The 21844-nt window shown below is 39.8% G+C and overlaps 1 protein-coding gene across 1 annotated transcript; it reads left to right on the top strand.

Annotated features, from left to right (window-relative positions):
* The first annotated feature begins 5911 nt into the window (after nucleotides 1–5911).
* Nucleotides 5912–20662, top strand: LOC105058576 (protein STRUBBELIG-RECEPTOR FAMILY 6). Its single transcript, XM_010941539.4, has 16 exons — nucleotides 5912–6182; nucleotides 6979–7111; nucleotides 7207–7278; nucleotides 7367–7438; nucleotides 7517–7588; nucleotides 7674–7745; nucleotides 8187–8258; nucleotides 8351–8416; nucleotides 8489–8554; nucleotides 8641–8942; nucleotides 12198–12472; nucleotides 13633–13904; nucleotides 18321–18456; nucleotides 19672–19808; nucleotides 19909–20065; nucleotides 20340–20662. The coding sequence occupies exons 1-16, from the start codon at nucleotides 6071–6073 to the stop codon at nucleotides 20451–20453; spliced, it is 2130 nt and encodes a 709-aa protein (XP_010939841.2). The 5' UTR covers nucleotides 5912–6070; the 3' UTR covers nucleotides 20454–20662.
* The last annotated feature ends 1182 nt before the right edge of the window (nucleotides 20663–21844 follow it).

The raw sequence follows: 21844 nt of genomic DNA, 5'->3' as shown, positions 1-21844 counted from the left end.
TCGGGGCCTTTTGCCTTCAGAGGTCGAGGCCGTCAGTTCGGCGATCGGTGATCGAGCCATTGATTCGGCGATCGGCGATCGAGCCGTGTTGGTCGAGGCCTTTTGCCTTCAGAGGTCGAGGCCGTCGGTTCGACGATCGGTGGTCGAGCCGTTGATTCGACAATCGACGATTGAGCCGTGTTGGTCGGGGCCTTTTGCCTTCAGAGGCTGAGGCTGTCAGTTCGACGATCGATGATCGAACCGTTAATTCGATGATCGACGATCGAGCCGTGTTGGTCGGAGCCTTTTGCCTTCAGAGGTCGAGACCGTCGGTTCGGCGATCGATGATCAAGCCGTTGATTTGGCGATCGATGATCGAGCCATGTTGGTCGAGGCCTTTGGCCTTCAGAGGTCGAGGCCGTCGGTTCGGCGATCGGTGATCGAGCCGTTGATTCGGCGATCGGCAATCGAGCCATGTTGGTTGGAGCCTTTGTGCCTTCAAAGGCCGAGGCCGTCGGTTTGGCGATCGATGATCGAGCTGCTTCGGTCGAGGCCCTTTGCCTTCAGAGGTCGAGGCCATCGTAGATTCTCCGCTCCTTCGATCTCTATCAGGATCTGCACATGAGGAGTGGGGAGAGGGGTGTAGGAGTCATACCTACGATGCGTCGGTCTCAGACTCCGTTGTCGGGATGAGACCTGTCTATCGGTGGGGCCCGTCGGGTTCAGCAGGAGCTCGATTTTTCTTCCGCTTCTCCTTCTAACCCGTGCCCTCGTTAAGCGCCGGTAGAAAGCTCCTTCGTCCGCGTGCATGTATTTGTACGCGCGCATGTATTTGTACGCGTGCTCCAGCAATTCGACATACGTCCGGGGGAGGGTCTTGTCTAAGGAATAGGTGAATCGAGACCCCCTTAGTCCCCTCTTCATGGTCGAGATAGCCACATCTTCGTTGAGGTCCCGGACCTCAAATGTGGCCGCGTTGAACCGAGCCACAAAGTGTCGGAGCATCTCGTTTTCTCCCTGCTTGAGGAAAAAAAGACTGTCCGAGGTTCGTGGGGACTTCCGGCTAGTGCTGAAATGGGCCACGAAAGCGTGTTCGAGCTGACCGAAGGAGTGGACGCTTCATGAGCGGAGGTCGGAGTACCAGCCCTGGCGGCCTTGCGAAGTGTGGTGGAGAAGCCGATGCAGAGAAGGACATCGGTTGCCCCTTGGATCGTCATGAGAGCCTTGTAGCTCTCTAGATGGTCAATTGGGTCGGTGGAGCCATCGTAAGGCTCCACGTGAGGCATCTTGAACCGACTAAGGATCGGCTCGTCGAGGATGAGTCGGGAGAGAGGTTGGGTGATCCGGAAGTCGACGTCGTTCGAAGACTTTTGACCATCCACCTGGAGTTGAGCGAGCCGACGGTCGATTTCTTCGAACCTGCATTCGTAGTCGTCCAACCACCGGTGTTGAGAAACCCCAGAAGTCGAACCTCCCAAAGAATGTGAGGATGAGGCGGACGGTGTCCTCGGCCGCTTCCCCTTCCTTGCCCGCTCCAGCTGGGAAGGAGAGGGACGTCGAGACCGGTGAGGGTCACGCCGTGGCCGCCTCGCTCCTTCTCGATGGGAGTGCTGAGGTGGCTGCCCTTGAGGAGGAGACGGGAGCTGACGCAGGCATCGGCGGCTGCTTCTGGACGGCATAGGGTGCGCCGCCGGTTGTTCCACCGACATTTGCTGCACGATCGCCGTGATTTGTACCTCTGTAGTTACCACCGGATGCGGAGAGCTGGGCTTCGCCATGGAAGGTGGAAGAGGGGCCTCTTCCCGACGGGAAGAGCGCTTCGCCGACCCGATAGCCCTCGATCGTTGAGCTCTGGTTCTTGTCATTTCGAAAGGATATTTCGAGTTCTATGGAGGTCGTGATCCCCCCTACCTGACGCGCCAAACCTGTTGCGGCCAATCCCGTCGTCGCCTGGACACCGGGAACGAGCGCCTGCAAAAGAAGTCCGCACTGACCGGAGGTGACTTCGGCGGGGGCTCTCCGACGGTCAAGTCAGAGAGGAGACTAGGCAACAGTAGAAAAGAATCAAGGAGCTCAGCGAGAGAGAGGGAGAGAGGAAGAGTAAGCCCAAGGGTTTCGAAGAGACCTCCTCCAACGTTGTTGCCTTCTCCGTTTTATAGTAGAGCGCGGTATGGCGCCGTCATTAATGGTGCAGACAATAGAAGGAGTTGTCAAATCGTCGGAGGCTGTCAGAGTCACCGTGGGCTATCAAATCACCGCGGGTTGTCAAAACGAACCCATGTCCTCGGCAGGACAATGTCCCAGGGCAGCTACGCCGCATGCCTTTGTCAGGACGGCGGCCCTCAGTAGTCGTACGGCGTTTGAGGAAGCCGACCGACCATACGTCGGCATTTAGTTGTGGGATGTCGGGTGATGATCCGGAGGCACCGTTGGCTGGTCAGGTGTCTTGCTGCCACCCCCGATAGTGAGTCGGTAATAGGGGTTCGACCGCTCGATTGGTCGGGAACAGCATGGATCAGTTCAGCCGACACTCCTTCAGTCGGATAATGTCGGCAGTTACTATCGACAGTCGTCGATCAGTGCGGTCGGTAGAGTCGGACGTCGGTCAGACTGGTCAGAAGATAAGTTGGTGTATGGGGGTCAGTCGGTATATCCCAACAGTTGTTATTTTATAATGAGAACAGTATTTCTTAGGTGTCTAAGATTCAAAATCTTTGTACCATTTTTAAAATATGTTAGCACGTTATGGTGTAATAATTTATAAAATTTATATTTATTTTGTTAATTTTCCATTAGGTGTGGTGTGCCAACAGGGTTCAAGCTAACATAATAATAGTTTGGGAAAGATAACTTGGCTTCACGACAGAGGACAAGCATATGGAACAACAGAAGTGTTGGACTCCATACACACTTAATTTTTTGTCATGTTGTTTTATTGAAGCTAATAATAAAATGGGACTCCATCTTAAATAAATTGAGATGATGCTTGTTTTCTTGATTGGACTTGGATGATTCCTGTTGCTTTACATATATTAACTATCTTAATGTGAAAGTAGCGTTTAGCTTGTCAAGGTCTGATCTTGAGCTGTTAGCTTGCAGCATGAGCTTAGTAATATCCCACTTGGGACCATGTGAGGTTGCCACGCTCCTGAAAGAATTCAATATTTGGAAACTAACGTGCAAGCAACTTCGGGTGGGGTTCCATCAAAAAAGTAACTTTCCATACCTCACAAACATAAAATAATAATCTTGCGCTATTGAACCGAAAACAACTACATAATAAAATTTTATTGACCCTCAGCGGCCGGACAAAGAAGCTTATATAACTTCTCTGGACAAAAGGGAAAAATTAAAATATAACTTGAGACAAATGGCATTTTCATTTGGGTTGTCAGACTCTAACTTTCTTCAAACCCTTGATATTTGCACCGCTTCGATATAATTTACTAGGAATTCTCATAATATTGGAATGTGGCATGTTAAAATCAATGGAGATATTTTTGCGGGAGATAAAAAAATACAATAGTCCCTTATGTATAATGATATCTGTTGTGGTATAGAAAAAAAAATATTATCAGTTTCACGTTGATTGTGAGTCAACAAGATTTCTAATTTATATAGAAAAGAATCATCTATTTTACGTGATGTATTTTTGAAGGATAAAACTATCAGACTCATAAATTAAAGCAGATAATACTTTACATATCGAATCATAGCTTTTGATCATAACAATATCTATATACATTATATGGTTGCAAGAGATGCAATTAACCATAAAACTTACGGAGGTCATTGCAAAAGTCATGGGACTGATCCAATGTTCACTTCGTACTGTGACATCTCAACTTGCTTGAAGTGCAATCTACAAGAGATATTGTATTTGTTTTATAGCCGATGCAGCTTGCATCGTACCTACCTAATTACAAAGTGTCAACGGATTACATGTGAACATCCATCCTGTCATGTTGCCTTTCATTTCAACAGACAGAAGCCAATTTAGACGATGGTTACCTATTAAATCCGATCGTATTTCTAAAGGCAGGAGGGAGAAATTTCATTCACTGGTCTAATCTAACAAGTCTAATAGCAGGGACGATGTGGATGGGGTGGTAACCGCACCGGGCGGCGATGCTCAATCTTTTTGTTTAATGGAGAGGAATCTGGGCCGTAGAATGGGACGGGGGACCCCACACTGCGCAACGGAAACGCCAGCCGCCGACAAAAGGAGCGGAGAACGTCGCACGCAGCCCATTGCTCCCCAGCTGTACGGTGACGCGACACGCGGCATGGATGCCGCTACTCTTGGGCATGGGACTGGAAAGAGAGGAGGGAACAGCGGAAGGAGCCAACTTTCTGGACAACTCAAACCCTCGCTACGTTCCATATGGGAACACAAAATTGATGCTTCTGTTCTGGGAGCAGTAACATCAAGTACCAGTGGAAATTAGAAAGCTCCAAATATTCCCTTCGTCTTTATTTTACGGATAGAAAGATATTTATTTAAAATAATAAATTAAATTTTAATTAATTTTTTTTTTTTTTTTTGAAAAGCCTACTGACCATCCTCTTGCAACTTAATTAAAACTCACCGACATCCACAAACTTTATATATACATACCAAATTTATTTATTAAAATATTTTTTTATTTTTATAAAAAAAATATCATCATGCATAAAGTTGATACTTGACATATTTATTATTGAAAAAAATATGAAAAGAAGAATTTTTTATAACAATATATTATGGCCCACCTTATTAATCAATTAGTAGGATCATTATTTTCTTTATGATCAATATTTTATTTTTTATTATTTACTTTTAATTTCTCAAATAATTCATAATTGACACTTAAAATGATCATCTTCTTAGATTTGATAAGTTATCATATTAAAAATTATTTTCAATTTGAGATATTATTATCTAAATTTTTTTAAAGCATCCATCACACCTTTTTCTATTATTTTTTTAGCTTAACGGTCTTAGCAATGCAAAATTAGCATTTTAATCAACTTGTAAATAACATAAATCTTTAATTTATGCGTTATTGTAATAAAATATAATAATTTAAATTTTTTATTTGAAAAAAAAAACACAGCAGGTATGGTGATCCTACTTGTTGGGTACGACATGCGGAAAGATTTTGAAAATGCAAGATTTTAATATTTTTATATTTAAATAAATATATATATATAGTAACTTTGTTGTATTTTAAGAGGTCAGCTGTCACGAGGTTACCTTCAAATCTCAATCACAATCACAATAATTTCAGGATCAACATCGGACGAACCAATAATTGTTAGCACGTATCCAACATTAGCAGTTTCTGATGGTGGATCTGACCCCCTACGTACAAAATTTTTCTTACGGACATCCATACGTAAAACTACCACACCGGCCCCAGTCACCGTCATCACCGACGGATACTCTGAGCACCATACGTTGGGCGGTTGGCCGCACCCAACGGATCCCCGTATCACATCCCATCTCCATCCTGTGTATCCACACAGCAGATTTTTTTTTTTCTTTTTCTAAAATAATATTTTATTCTAAAAATTATTGCTGTTTTAGCCTCAATCAATCTCTTTCTCCGTTCGGGGTTGTATCTTTCCTACAAAATAACGATTTATCTTCTTTCACGATCTCAATCGTTGGATCGCATATTACACCACTCTGAAAGCAGTACAAACCATTGCTTTTCCGTCTGCACAAATTTGAAAGCGGACATTTCGTGATCCAACGGTTGTCGTCGTGAAAGAACGTGAATCATTGTTTTGCGCGGAAGATGCAACCGGAACCCTCCCTTTCTCGGTCTCTCTTGGAGCTCTCAGTAAAGAAAATCACAATAAAGCGGAAAAAAGAAATAAAAAAACAACTGACAATAATATAAGTTTGCCTTTTAGGTGGATTCTCTCTTCTCTCGCCGCTTACAATGCCAGCTAGTTTTCCATTGTCTATCAGTGAAATAAATTTAAAGAAACCTTATCATCGGAACCTAAAAGGTAGAACGAAAAAAAAAAAGAGAGAAAGCGACCAGCTTTGATTCCAGCTAAGACTGGAGGGGGACTCTGGGGACGGAGGGAGGAAGAGAGGATGGGGAAGGAGGGTGCTAGAGAAAAGAGGATGGTGGGGATTTGGGTTGTTTTGGCCTGCATCTGGGTCTGGAATCCGAGCTTTGCCAATGGCGACACGGACCCCGCTGACGGTGAGCTGCGCTTTAACATTCTGGGCAGAGTTTTTTTTTTTGTTCTCTTTTTGGTGATTCTCTTTATTAGTTCAGAAGGGAGAGGAGGGGTTTTGCAGTGGGTACGAGAGAGGCACTGCATTGCGCTGTTCTGGTCGTTGAATCTGCGGTCTTTTTTTTGGATGGGTGCTTTTTACTTTCGCTTTAGAAGATGGAATTGCTGCGTTTTTTTTTTTTTTTTTAAACTATATTTTTGTTGGTGTTTGAGCTGTTGAGGGCGGATTTGTCTGGGTTTGGAGAAAATCTGATATTTCTTTTGCCGAGGTTTTTTTTTTTGCATTTGGTTTTTATGTTGGATTTTAAGAAAAAATTCGTTTTTTTCCTAAGGAAGAGTTGGTTTTTTAACGCAAAAGATCTCTCCGAATCCTACTATCGATTCGTGGCAGACATGCCAGTGGCTCGATATAAGGAAGGTTTCTTTCTGCTGTCATTGTATATTGGCTTTTCACTGCTCTTTTCTGCTTTTGAGGTTGGGAGCAGTGGATTGAATGATTTGATGATTTACTTCTGCAAACGATAAAGCAAAAGGAAAAAAAGGAGATGTTAGTTGATAAATTTATAGTAGTTTTGTCAGTTCGATCTCAATTAGTTGATAAATTTATATTCCGATAATATCTCTTGCTAGAACAAAATATAGCTTCATGAATCTGATAGACAACGTGCTTGAACTGACTTGATCCATGGGGTGTTGGTCTAACATTTAAGTCTTAACTATTTTATATGGATATGTTTCTCCAAGCTCATGTTTTCTTTGCAGTTTCTGCTCTCAATGGACTGTATAACAGCCTGCAATCGCCGGGCCAGCTGACAGGTTGGACCTCAAATGGTGGTGATCCCTGTGGACAGTCATGGTTGGGTGTTACATGCTCTGGTTCGGCAGTTACAACGATGTGAGATACATTGTTATGAGTTTTCTGAACCTTAGGTGTGATGTATTGCTTTGATGGTTTTTCTGATATATATTTTATATTATGAACTCTATCAGAAAATTGTCTGGCTTGGGACTTTCCGGTACTTTGGGGTACCAGATGTTGAGCATGACTTCACTAACAGAGCTGTGAGTCCTCTAGTTCTTTCATGATATATATACTCTTGGATATGCATGGAAACTGATGCTGGATTTTGATTTCCTGATTTTGATACAGTGACATGAGCAATAATAAGCTTGGAGGTGGACAACAGATAACTTATAATCTTCCTCTAAATCTTGAGAGACTGTAAGTTATTCTAAGTTCGTTGGTCTCAGCTATTTTCTGTATTACATGGTGACTATCCATGAGAAATTTGATCTGCAGAAATCTTGCTGGAAATCAGTTCACTGGAAATGTACCTTATTCAATTTCTCAGATGGTCCCACTAAAATATTTGTAAGTGGCGTTGAAAATATAATTATTTCATTTTATCTTGCAATTAGTTTGTTGCCTTTAACTAAAAAATTGTCGATATCTGTAGAAATCTTGGCCGTAATCAACTCCAGGGCAGCCTGAATGACATGTTTGGACAACTTACCAATCTCACCACAATGTGAGTGTAAATTAAGCTCTCTCTTTTATCAAAACTCATAACTCTTCTTGGGATCTAGTGTACCTTCTATAGTATAAAAGAAACTACCATCATTCTGCGGTTCAGGAAAGTCCAGTTTTCTTGGACAATCATCTATGGCACACTTGAGGACATGCCCCAATTTCCTACCAACCTTTTCTACATTCTTAACTGGATTATGAATCATGAAATCAGTTACTGATGTCATAGTCATCATTCCATATTAGCCTTGCATGTGTACACTGGTTTAAAGCATTTGTGATAACTTTTGTAGCCTTCTGGCACGCATGCTATCCTAGATACTCATAAGTGAATATCTTACTTTTGAATATGCAAATGCTAGTTTGCCAAGTCTAATTCTCACATATCTTTTTGCCCTTCCCTTTTTTCCTCCATTAGTAAATTAAGAACTTTGTGGTGCAGGGACCTCTCCTCCAATTCTCTTTCTGGTGACCTTCCAGAGAGCTTTAGCTCCCTATCAAGTTTGACTACCTTGTAAGCAGAATAGTATAAAGCTCATGCATTAAATTTGATATTTAACACCACTTCACAAATCTTACTTCAACCATTTATTTGTGATCCTGCAGATACTTGCAAAACAACCAGTTTACAGGTTCCATAAATGTCCTTGCCAATCTCCTTCTTGATGATCTGTAAGTAAATAATATTATGCATAAAAGAAATATTTTGTGCATAATAAATAAGAGGTGTGCCCTTGCTTTCAGGAATGTTGCAAATAACCACTTCACTGGATGGATTCCTGACAAGTTGAAGGGGATAAACAATCTTCAGTGAGTACTTTAATGGACCTTGATAGCATCATATAACCTGATAAGAATGATACCTGTGGAATGTACTTGCTTATATTCTTTCACAGGACTGGTGGTAACTCATGGAGCTCAGGACCTGCACCTCCACCCCCACCATATACACCTCCTCCTCCGGGCCGACGAAGCAACCCTGGTCAACAATCTGGTGGTAGCAACAGTCCATCTGGTGGCGGTGGTAAAAGTTCTGGTATAGGTGCTGGAGGAATAGCTGGAATCATTATATCTATTTTTATCATAGGTGGAATTATTGCATTTTTCTTGATAAGAAAACGAACACGAAAGTCTTCAAGAGCAGAAACCCTCGAACAAGATCAGCCTTTCACCCCACTCGCTTCAAATGAGGTTAAAGGTATATCCCCTCTTCCCCTTCCACCCCCCACCTTTTTCTCAGTTTATGTATGCTAGGGTAAGCCATCTTTATTTTCTTAACTATTGAATTCAGACAAGAGACAACCTCACATGATGAATCTTGCAATCACCTTATTTTCACTCAGTTTCCTCATTATGTATCTGGGTATGATACAAGACTTTGTAAACAATATTCTAATTAACTACTCAAACGAGTACCTAAAATAGTTGTAGAGCAGAATCTCAGAAAAGGTCATTTTGAGTTGCGAAATTCTCAATAAGATACATAATGTGATCCAGTTCATTGTTTATTAAAATAGGGTTCACCAATTTTGGATGAAATTCTTGTTTCTTAAATAAAAAAGGAATGTGGATAATTGATGCTATTATGAAGCAATGTAAAGTAGGCTTTAGCAAGATTTTAATGGTCTAAGGAGTATTATTTTGGGTTTTGTTGAATTGAATTTGTGATGCTTCAATTTGTTTCTTAAGCTCAGGGCTTTAGTCTGTCTGTCTGAGACCTGTTTTATGTCACTGGTTCTGATGTTAGGTTGTTCACCTCATTGATGTCTTTTGTGTATGTTCACCTTCTTGTAGGTTTATATCCATGTATTCGGTTTTTTTTTTTGTATGGACCTTTTTCTAGAATCTACCAAATTTAGACTCTAGGATACAACACAACATGGCATGGCACTCTTGTGCACTCCAAAAACTGAAGTATCTCGACTAGCTTGAACTCTTGAAAATTGAAATATTGATAGTTGGCACCACCTTTTATCTGTAAATGAGCCTCTGGCCTTTACTGATTTAACTATCACACTGTATCCTATTTACAAAAAATTGTCTAGTATCTATTGTCTCTCTATAGAAAAAAGGAAACTAGATTTACCAGTTGCTTAAAAAAAATCTATACATATTTTCCGCTAAGACACTTAAGATGTCGCTAATCAGTCAGGTACTTTATTATTTGCCTATGTACATTTTGCACTAGCCTATCCTCAAATTGCAGTAGAAGCCAAAATATCTTGTGCATAATTAGTGAGGTCTGTTGCCTTAATTCTGCGGTGTTTCATATAAGCAGTATCCACACTGTTAAGTCTATCATGGATCTGCTTTATCTATAATAAGTTTTTATAACTCCATGTATTGCTCATGGTTCTGCTTCTAGCTAATCTGCCATCATTCTTCTGTTATTCCAAATATGTATGGTTCTTCCTTATCTTTGGCTATTCCCTGATAGCTTGGAAGTCATTGTGGTTCCATGGTTTGCCTGTAATTGAGCTTAGACCATCCTTGACCTGGTGGTGTTTTGGTCCTTTACCATCTATCCTTTGCTTGTTGAGCTCCAAAAAGTCTGCCTATGTCCAGTAAATTCTTCTGAAAAATCTGCTGAGCATTTCCCCATTCTTCTTGGAACTTCTCATTCCTCCTCCTCCATATAGATTGCACAGTAGATGTTATTACCATTATTTACGCCGCAATCTTTTTCCTCTCGAATGGGAAATGCTTAATCAGTCCAAATCCAAACTTAAGTCATTTTGGATCTGTATTCCTTGAGTGGATACAATGGGGATAATGTTCGTTGGTAATCTGGCACAAAGCCAAAGAGATATTCTTTGTTAGCAGTTAATAAGTAGTTGTTGCCTACCTCCAAAGGAAGTGTCCAACTCATTTCATTCTTTGTTAGTGCCTCCAATGACCATGATCACCCTCTATATGGCACAATCTCTTATTTTGGATTATTGTGTATACCATTTCTTTGTAAACTGTCTTATCCAATTTTTTTTTCTGCCAGTGCTTAGTCACACCCTTTGTTTAGCAATCAGAGGTTTTGGGTTCGAGTCCTGGTTGGTGCTACCCAAGTATGCGGACCGGGGAAATTTCTTTTCTATTATTCCATGCCATTCTTCAAATTATTCGTGAAGTATGTTCCCTCACTCTTAAGTTACTAGGGCAAGTGAATGACTATCAACTTTTGCGTTTCTGTGAAGTTTAATATGTATGACTTCTCCAGCAGTTCTTGGGATCTACTTACACAACTTCAGGGTTGTCAGACAAGAATAACTTCTTGCTGAGGCAATAAATACTCCAACATGTCCATATGTGTTGTGAACTGCCCTGCATCAAAAATTATTCCTCGATATGCATTTGCTGTGGTGTGGTCTAAATTTTTTATAGTAGCTCCACAATATTCAGGACTTGCTACCTACTGGTGGATATGATGTACTTGTTGACCTCTTTGAGTTTTCAAATGAAAAATCAACCCTCTTTTCATCACATTATATATGTGTGTGTGTCTTCTTTTGGATTGTGGGTGAAGTCAGAGCATCCAGAGGCTAGACATGTAGGACATTATCAAATAAGGGTTTTCTTCCTACCTCCGTAAGCCATCCTGGTTCTCCTTCTCATTTAATTTTTTTTAAAATTATAAAGTTGCAAACCTTGCATCCTATTCTCCTTGCAATAACTGGTGTGCCAGAATATCTTTATATCTTGTAGGTTTGCATAAGCAGACTTGCTGTAGACACTAATGCAAGGCTGATGAAGTCCGGTTGCTACACTTATGTAACTTACCTTCTTGAATTAATAGTTTTTGAGACCTTTCAGCTGGCCTTAGTATAGATTGTGTTGTTTTCTGTAAGAGGATAATTCAGCGCAAATGGTGATACCTGAATTCTCAGCCACTCGGATGGTCAAGCACTATCAATATGAAGTGCCTAGAGCTTTAGATGCTTTAAGTGTCATTGATTTTTTTCTTCTTTTCCTTAAATACATAATTACAGTTTCAAGTTCAAGGGTGACATTGCATTTATAGACCACAGTATCACCTAATCACTTACTCAGGACGTTCATATTCATTTACATACTTAAAGATTACTTATTTTGTGTATGGATATACCTACCTTTTTTTCAAAGTTTATGTATCGGATAGCTTTAACACTGGACAGTTTCTACTTTTGTCAAGTGTCTGGGAGACACTAAATGCATTGGAAGGAAGCAAGCTGAGCTCTTAGCCACCAAAGTTTATCTGAACTTTATAGAATTCATGTTGTTCAGAAACATGTTCTGATCTTTGAAATGTTCATGAATGGCAGACTCTACATGTGCAGTCATGGAAGGCCAGCTGTTAAATTGTCTTGCTTGGATAAGATGCTAATTAATTTGTTTAATAACTTCCTCAAATTGCACCGCTAGCTATGTCATTCCTGATATTCTATATGTTTGATTTGCTTATTATGTGAACAATCTGTTGCAGAGATGATATCCTTCCAAACATCCTCTACTATCAACATAGCTACAGTGCCATCATCTGCTCCAATTAGCCTTAAACCTCCTCCTAGACACAAATCATTGGATGAAGATGATTTCTCAAACAAGCCTGTTATGAAGAAAGCAAATACAGAACCCATTAAAGCAACTGTGTATTCAGTAGCTGATCTGCAGATGGCTACCAATAGTTTTGCCATAGATAATCTTATTGGTGAAGGGACTTTTGGACGTGTTTATAGGGCACAATTTAGTGATGGAAAGGTATGTATTTTGCTTGAATTATAAGCTTCTTTCTTTCCCCCATTTCTTAGATATGGATAATTTACTGGGTCTTTTCTTTAATTTCTCCTTGTGCATTTTAAGTCTTTTATTTCAAATTGTAAGTAGTACACATGTTTCATAGGAAGCCTATGTTTCCATGGATAACGAGACATTTTATTGAAAGTCAAAAGAAATAATGTTCTATTAGGATTTTATTATTTGAACTAAATCATAATAACACAAAATGTAGCTTGTAACAGCATAAACTTCTACCGTATGACTGCAAATGAGGTAGAATATGATTGGAGCAATGATGTCTCAAAACAGTGTAAACTAGATTATTACCTAGGGAGCAAATTGCAGAAAAAAGAACCAGAAAAGGCTTATAGTGATAATAAAGAAACAAGGATGTTTTCGTTCTAGGGTCTCGATGTTGTATAACTGTTCAACATTTTGATAGGTAGAATTACTCATCTAAAACGTCAATAACTGGTGGGAAAGCATCCTGGTTCACAAGAGGAGATGTCTGGGTAAACAAATTTCTGGTTATCTACAAGAAATCACTTCTTCAAAATTCTCTTTAGCAGAGCATTTTATGGTCTTCTTAGCTGAACTACATGCTTGCCAATTTGAATTAGGTATCTAGATGTGTTGTGTTTATTCTCAACAAGGATAGTAATAATTTTCCAAGGTGGTATCTCCTTGCCTGATTTTTTTTTCTTATTTTTTTAAAGTCAGCATATGTTCTAAGATTAATAAGAAAGTAGTCTTTAGTATAAAAATTTCTTCCTTCTTCTTTCCATTGACAGGTTTCTAGAATATTTGTAGTCAGTCTACTGTTCTATGTGCTGGTCTTTTCTTCAATCTGAATAAAATTATTGCTATATATATATATATATATATATATATATAGAGAGAGAGAGAGAGAGAGAGAGAGAGAGAGCAATATTCACTGGGATTTGCCGGATTTATCACTCATGCCGCTCTTATGGTAAGGAGTCCTCTGTTTGTTATAATCATTATGCAAATGAATTGCACATGTTGGTTTAGAATTTTATAATCATAACTTTATATATATGGTAAATAATACTCTGAAAGGGGAAATAAGGTAACAAGGGATTGATCTCTATCTGCATTTACATGGTGATTGTTTTTTGTAGGTTTTGGCTGTGAAGAAAATGAATTCTTCAGCCTTGCCAAATCAATCAACTGAGAACTTCATTGAGTTGGTTTCCCATATCTCACGATTACATCATCCAAATTTGACTGAGCTGGTGGGATACTGTTCTGAACATGGACAACACTTGCTGGTTTATGAGTTTCACACGAATGGTTCACTTCATGATCTCCTTCACCTCTTGGACGAATACAGCACACCATTGTCTTGGAATAACCGTGTCAAGATTGCACTCGGTGCTGCACGGGCATTAGAGTAAGCGAGCTATTATTCTACATATTATCTTTAATTTTCTTTGTCCAAACCTGAACAATTGTTAGCAGTAGATGATGTTATAATCCTGCAACTTATCTTCTATTTCATCATGTAATTAAAACAGGTTTGGTTCCAAATGTAAAGAAAAATGTTAATTTGGGTTTTTGTTTACATTTATAAAGCAACACTTTCAGATGATCAGTAAAATGCAACAATGTTTCTTTTCTTCATTAAACCATATATAACCTTATGACCTCATCATCTCACAATTTTAGAATGGGAAAAACTCATTTTCAAGGTTTCAGAAACTTTTAGTATATTTGGAAGGTTATTATTTTCAGGACATTTTTAGTCCCCAGTAAGTTATTTACCTTCTTTTAGGATTTATTAAACCTTTGATATGACTAGCACCTAAGCCTTTGTTTCGATGGGATTATCTTGGAGCACACCATCCAATCAGTTTGATATTCATTTATATTTTTTTGAGGATCCGTGCGGGCATGTATTTAGTCCCACATTGGTTATTCGCTGAGAAGATCTTACCCCTTACACCGAGCCAATGAATTCAAATAACACTTTCTGACTAGTCTTTTTGGGTGAAGTCTTGTATTGTTATGAATGGTATCAGAGCGGACTTGACCTATAATCCATGTAGATTAGGAGATACTGCAGCACAGGTTTATTGGGGTTGACCATAGATTGATTGTGGTTTTTATAAATGGATGTATGGATTTAGACCTTTAGCATGGTGAGGATGTTAGAGCTTAAACGGGGAGAGTATGAGGATCCGTGCGGTTGTGTATTTAATCTCATATCAATTATTCACTGGGAAGATCTTGCCCTCTTATACAGGATCAAGGAACTCAAGTAACATCTTCCAGCTAGTTTTTTTGGGTGAGGTCCTTGGTCGTTACATTTTGCAAGCAATCTTGGTTGTTATAAAATAGTGTTGATAGGTAAGATGTTTTATGAGTATCAGCATATCCTTGTGAATATACTATTTGATTCTGGTGGAACATGTGATATTTTTTTAATGGGATTATGATTGATATTTCATGCATGTAAATTGATGCAATGTTGTTTTTGTAAAATTTGAGTATTTGGAATGTCAATTATGTTTTCATGGCGCCACATGATGTTCACAAGAATATATGTTGTCTAGCCGTCATTTATATTTTCAAAATTTTGTAATTCATAAATTTTTCATTAGCTTTATGGGTTGGAGAATTATTTGTTAATAATTGTGATATTTCTAAAATATGCCAACTAAGGTTTTGAAAATCGGTACTGGTGACCGTCTCGGTCACTAGAGCTGTCAAAATGGGCCAAGGTTCATGGGCCAACCCATTTGGCCCTAAAAATGGGCCGGGCCGGGCCGGGCCAAGAAATTCTGGTCCATTTATGAAAGTAGACTTTTTGGCCCGGCCCCTGTAGCCCATAGGCAGAATCGGGTTAGGGCCGGATCAGCTCGTGGGTTGGCCCATTTGATGGCTCGATCTTTTTTTTTTTGGATTTTCCAAATGGGCTGGGTCGGGCCGAGAAATTCTGGCCCATTTATGAAAATGGATTTTTTGGCCCGACCCTGTAGCCCATGGGCTGAATCGGGTTAGAGCCGGGTCAGCCCGTGGGCCGGCCCACTTGATGGCTCGATCTTTTTTTTTGGAATTTTTCTCTCAAGTCCTCTCCTCCTGTCTCCCCCTTCCTCTTCTTCTGCTTCAGTCGCGATACAATAGCAGCGACGTGAAGCCAGTCTTCTTCATTCCCAATCTCCTCCGTGCCCTCCCCTCCCTCGGCGGTCCTGCCTACTCTGCACCTCCCCCCAGTCGATCTTGCCTCCTCCGGACAGCCGCGGTAGAGGGACGGAACTGGCGTGGAGCCCATGGCGGACGATGCAGAAGACGATGGCGGGGTGGGGCCGTGGGTGGTGTGTCGGAGTGGGGTGGGTGCGGGTCGGCCGCCGGCAGAGAAAGGCGGAGGATTGACCGAGGTGGGTGGTGGGAGGAAAGGGAGAAATAAGGAAAAAAAAAATTGGGTCGGCCCGGTCCTAACCCACAGCCCACGTGGGCTAGGGCCGGGCTGGGTTTTTATAGCCCATTTTGACAAGTGGGCCAAGCCCGGCCCGGCCCCCATAATCATAGCCCACGTGGTCTAGGGCCGGGCGGCCCATTTTGACAACTCTATTGGTCATCGACTGGTTCGGTATGGTACCGATTCGGTATCGCACCGACACATGGTATGGCACTGTACTGATATAATTTTTTTTTGCTTTTTTTTTCTTTTTTTTTGGGTGGAAGGTGTCCAATCAAGTTTTTATGGATTATTAAATAATTTAAAGTCCAAAATGATATTTAGTGATATCCATTAATGTTCGTATCACTCCGATACACTTTTAATCGCGTGTGACACGAATCTAAGTATGACATTATGTTATTTAGCATCCTAAATAATCAATATATGGACTAAATATCATTGGATTATAAAATGCTTAAATCAATTAAAAAATCTAAAAATACTCAATACTTATCGATCATCAGAATCTGATCGATCGTCGATGTCCATAAATAGTAGGATCATTTACCTAGTTAGGAGAAACATCAGTCCATCCCTCTAACTACATAACATTATAATCCTCTGTGCTCATTCCATAAGATAGGCACGCTAGATCATAATTCATCCTCGATCCGTCACTGAGGTTCTGGCTTTGAGAGCTATTGTCGGACTGATAGTCTGATTGTAAAAGAGCCCATCCAAATATACCGATAGCAAATTTCGATCCATAAGATGCTCCGGACTGCACAGGATAATTGCCACTAGAAGAGGATGTCTCCAATGTACCATATCCATATCCATAAGGATCATAGACTGCCTGTGGCTGCAGGTAAGAATTTAGAATACGAGGACGAACCTGATATATCTATGCATCTTACTCCACGTGCGAGGTCATCTGTAACTACATCATATCCTGAACGATTTCGCGCAGCCTATCGTTTGTATGAAATCATATCTTCACGGGCTCTACTAGCTCGTACACCGTGGTCTCTATCTTGCATGGCGTGCATAAATTGAGACTCACCAGTGAATAGAAGACCACCAATCGGCTGCATCTCCTATCCTCCAGTCTCTCCAGGATCACTAGATCTATGAGTAGCTGAAGAACTATCACCACTACTCTATCTGGTGTCTGAATCTGAGTGAACGAATACTTCCTCTCTATTGGAGCTGTAACCGCCTTTTCTTTTCTTTTTTTTTTTAAATTTAAAAAATTATAAAAAAATAATTTGATCTTAGGTCCATGTAGAATCTTACTATGGATACTACATATAATTTTTTTAGACAGTGGACATGTATGAAATGCTGTTTTTTTTTTTTTTTTTCAAATTTAGGCCTAGGCCACTATGCGCAAGATGCACTAAAACGTTGATAAATGAGCATCAAATTTATGTCAAAAATAGCTTGCAAGTCCCTAAACAATAATCTGATTTTACAGTTATTTTTTGAATTTTTTTTTTAAATTTTTATTCTAAAAATATATTTTTAATTTAAAAAATTATATATTTAACAAAAATTAATGATTTTAGTGTCATTGTGTAAATCATCCATAGATCTATAACATGTATTAAAATCATGTCAAAAAAAAAATTTGATATGGTTTCTCCTTATTTTTTTTCATTTTTCATGATTTTTTTTTGAAAAAAAGGGAGGAAGAGAGGAAAGAGAGCATAGTTTTGAGAAACGTACCTTAGAAAGTTTTAATGCACGTATTCCTTGAGTCTTCCTATGCCTTTCAGTGTTAAGGAGTAAGAAACGGAGAGAGAGACTCTGAGAAATAGAGAAGAAGTTGAAAAACTTCTTCTTTATCTCAAATCGACTTCTTCTCTATCTCAAATTATATTGAAAGAAGGCCGAACCGGGTGGTTCGGTTCAGTAAAGCTGCGTACAGTCCGGTTCACATCGAAACCCTCTGGTTTAGGGCCGAACTGGGCGGTTCTTTCTCTCTTCTTTTTTTTTTTTTTTTTGGTCGGGTGCTGAAAACCAGGGCCGAACCGACCCGATTTAGCGCTAATCTAGTTCGGTACGCCCTGAACCAGGCGGTTCGGTCCGATTTTGAAAACCATGATGCCAACATACATGACAGATTATTCACTGCATGAAGTATCTCCATATTGTTTATGGATAAATGTTATTATCGTTGGTTTTGTTACTTTTCCTAGTTGTTGCCTTTTCAAGCTCCTTTTTCCTGCATGAGTTGTAGCTTTAGAATTATGTGTCTCTTTTCCTCTTTTTTTTTTCATTTTTGATTTATATGGAAATTCCGGAAGTGTTGTGAATACTCTTCCTATTTGAAGTTCTATTTTCCCTGAATACTGAACTTATGGTGTTTTATAATCATTTTATTACTGCAAATGTTATTATCAGGTACCTGCATGAGGTTTGTTCTCCATCTGTTGTCCATAAAAATTTCAAGTCATCAAATATTCTGTTGGACATGGAACTCAATCCTCACCTTTCAGATTGTGGGCTTGCAAACCTCATCCCGGATGCAGAATTTCAGGTAAAGATCAGATTCGCGACACATCCACAAGTGGAATATGGAACCTTTTACTCTGGATTTCCCTTGTTTTGGGTTAACTTCAGTACAATTGGAATGCTGATGTTCATTCACACAATCTTTTATCCTTAAGATGATTAAGGTTTTTAGAAGTGAGTAGAAACTAAAATGTTTTTCTTTCTAGTGGCATTTTTCCAATTGTATGGGTCCATGCGTGTGGGAGAAACAGAGGGGGGGCTGGTGAACAATTTAACAGGTATGTTTCTGGTGAAAAGGGAAAAAGAAAAAAAAATAATGGTGGCTAAATCCTATTTGATTTTTTAGGACTGTAAAGATTGCCTTAGAAAGCCTTAAACCTGAATTTTGGGTGCAATTATTCTTTTTTAATTTTCTTTCTTTTTATCAACCCCCACCATGAAAGGGCTTGGTAGATGAAAGTCAAAGTTTGAGCTACGGAGATACCATCTGGTAGTATGTTTTCTTCCCCCCATCATCAGCATTTTTATTTAAGGATATGGTTCAGCCCAGCTTGGTCTGCTACCATTATTATCACTGGCCTCTCCCCTCTCTCTCCCACCTCCCTCCCTCTTCTTCTTCCTCTCCATCCCCTTGGTCTTGGTGTGCCTTGGGTCAATAGGATATGTTCCGTACTGTATCGAACCGTTGGCTGGCTGATATGATCTCTGGTACTAGTTCAGCGAGCCTTGCATTAGATTTATCGATTATATGACTAATAATTTGTAGAAAAATTACAAAGCGGCCTCAACATATCCAAATTTGGGTTGGTTTGATGTGTTTGGCTCTTGGACATCACAATTAAAAGCAAACTATTTGTTGTCATCATTGCTTGCCAACTTTTGGCACTTACATATAAAAAGCTGTGAAGTCTCAGATAACATCAAACGAAGCTAAAACCATTGTATAAGATAAATAATTGTTCAGTCCAAGTGATTATTTATTGGATTTTAACATTAATAAACATTGATACTTTCATATGTACAACACAGATGTGTCCCTTGGTTCTAGTTTTGAGGTTTCCATGTTGGGTTCTTTAGACGCCAGGAGACACCTGTTTGCATGTTTAGGTATCTTGAGATAATTATGACCTATCTTTCTATGACCAGCCTCATGGGCCTGATTTACAATAGCCTAATTTTGGGCAATACTGCATTGAGTTCTTATGAAGGTTTTCCTAAATTTTTTAATTAAATTCTGCAGGCATTAGATCAGAACATGGGTTCTGGATACACTTCCCCTGAGGTTACCATGTCAGGACAGTATACTCTGAAGAGTGATGTGTACAGTTTTGGAGTGGTCATGCTGGAGCTTTTGACTGGACGGAAGCCTTTTGATGAGTAAGTCTCAATCTGTTTAGACTCCAGTCAATATCCAAGTAGCAGAAATGAAACTAAGATATCTTATCATTTTGTTTTGATTGTTGTAAAATCGCTACAGCTCTAGGCTGCGAGCTGAGCAGTCATTGGTTCAGTGGGCCACCCCTCAGCTCCATGACATTGATGCATTGGACAGGATGGTTGATCCAGCCCTCAAGGGGTTATACCCTGCAAAATCACTCTCTCGATTTGCTGATGTGATTGCGCTCTGTGTTCAGGTAAATGGAGCACAAACTGGGGGAAAAAAAAATCTGATTTATCATGGTCTTTTTTTTGGTAAAATGTCTAAAAATTCATTAATTTGCTATTCTGATTATAAGACATGCAACTGAGTACCATGGAATTTGAATCATTGTTCCATGTGTTATACAAGGTGAATTTAAAATGAAAGCCTAAATTTAATTGAAAGCCGGCATATCTGTCTGCACTGTTGTGTCATATAGGTTAGATAAAGTTTATTAATTTCTTACCGTGGAATTTGGATTTTGACAGCCTGAGCCGGAGTTCAGACCACCCATGTCTGAGGTTGTGCAGGCTTTAGTTCGACTGGTGCAGAGGGCCAACATGAGCAAGAGAATGCTTGGTGGAGACACACAAGAGAGCTAGACGAGCTGACCATCCAGATACACAACTAAATGATCGAAGGCACAAGTTAGCTAGTTAGCTTGTGTCAAATCTCTCAGATGGTGACATATTTGTTTTCCATGCATGTCTTTTTTTAAAAAAGTTTTATAGACGTATTATAGGTAAGAATCCCGTCATTTTAAATGTTACATCCCCCCGCCCCCACCCAAAAAAAAAAAAAAGGCCTAAAACATATTATTACTGTGTTTAAAACAGAATTCTTTGATTCACTTGGTATTGAGAATAAGCAAATGGTCATTCTGATCGGAGTTCTACATAATTGTACATTTTTATTTTTGGTAAAATGGAACTTAAACTAGTGTTCAGAATGAATATTTTTATAGCTCCTAACATTGTGCACTAGAGTGGTGGTTAAAGGAATCCCCGAATTCTGGTTGAGTGGACTGTGGAGCTGGCTGTATTTTTTGACTTAGCAAGTGATGAATGCACAATGGTTAAGCATCCTAATATCAGGTTCTTCGGTGCCGTTATCTCACGTAAGTTGATAAATGATATGATCTGTAATATGATTGTATCATTTGTTTAAAAAAAAAAAAAAAAAAAGGATGATGGGGTGAGTCCATGATTCATTCTTTTGTTTTTTTTTTTTTTTTGATATAAGCGGGTGCTCATACCATTTTGGTGTGCAAACCTGCATAAAGTCAAAAAACAAAAAATCCTACAAGACTTACGGATAAGTCTGATCCTATCATTAGGTTCAGTCTTCAATGTGATGGAATCATGAAGTCCCGATGTCCAGACTCATTCTTTTGCTTCACTGTCGATTCATTATGCCATTCATGTCACTGCATCCTTCAGGCTGATGGATTTTCTTGTATTCTGAAGTTGGGAGACTACAATGCCTGAAGAGGTGTTTTCCTAGATTTTAATAGCTGATCACTTGGTTCCGCAAGAACAGAAATAAGTTGGTCCAAACTAAAATTGGGCTGTGAAACCTTCACCAAGAGTTCGTCTAAGGCATTGTGCAGTTCTCAGAGCAGAAAATCTCCATGCATTTACCAGGCAATGCAATCCACCGGCCAGTTGGCTGCCCAAGAAAGGTCATTGCACAGCCAGTGGAACCATGCAAGAAGACGTTCTAAAACCAGACTTGCCTAAACTGCCATGCGTTTACACCTTATATGCATCTCACATCCCGTGTTCCAATCATTACTAATATAAATTCAAACATCTAATATTTATCATGTGAATTCTACTTTCTCAATGTTCAGAAACCACCTGAATGTGCCGCCTCCTGTGGAATGAGCTTTTCATTTTCAGCAGCGCACATCTTTCCCACGCTACTATTGAAAGAAAAATGCTAGAGATCTTTCCCACTTGCTGCCACGTGCAATGCATGTGTAACTAGTACA

This window comes from Elaeis guineensis, chromosome 15 (genome assembly GCF_000442705.2).
Source record: "Elaeis guineensis isolate ETL-2024a chromosome 15, EG11, whole genome shotgun sequence".
NCBI lineage: Eukaryota > Viridiplantae > Streptophyta > Magnoliopsida > Arecales > Arecaceae > Elaeis > Elaeis guineensis.
The sequence above is the reverse complement of the archived record's forward strand: the minus strand, read 5'-3'. Positions and strand labels throughout refer to the sequence as shown.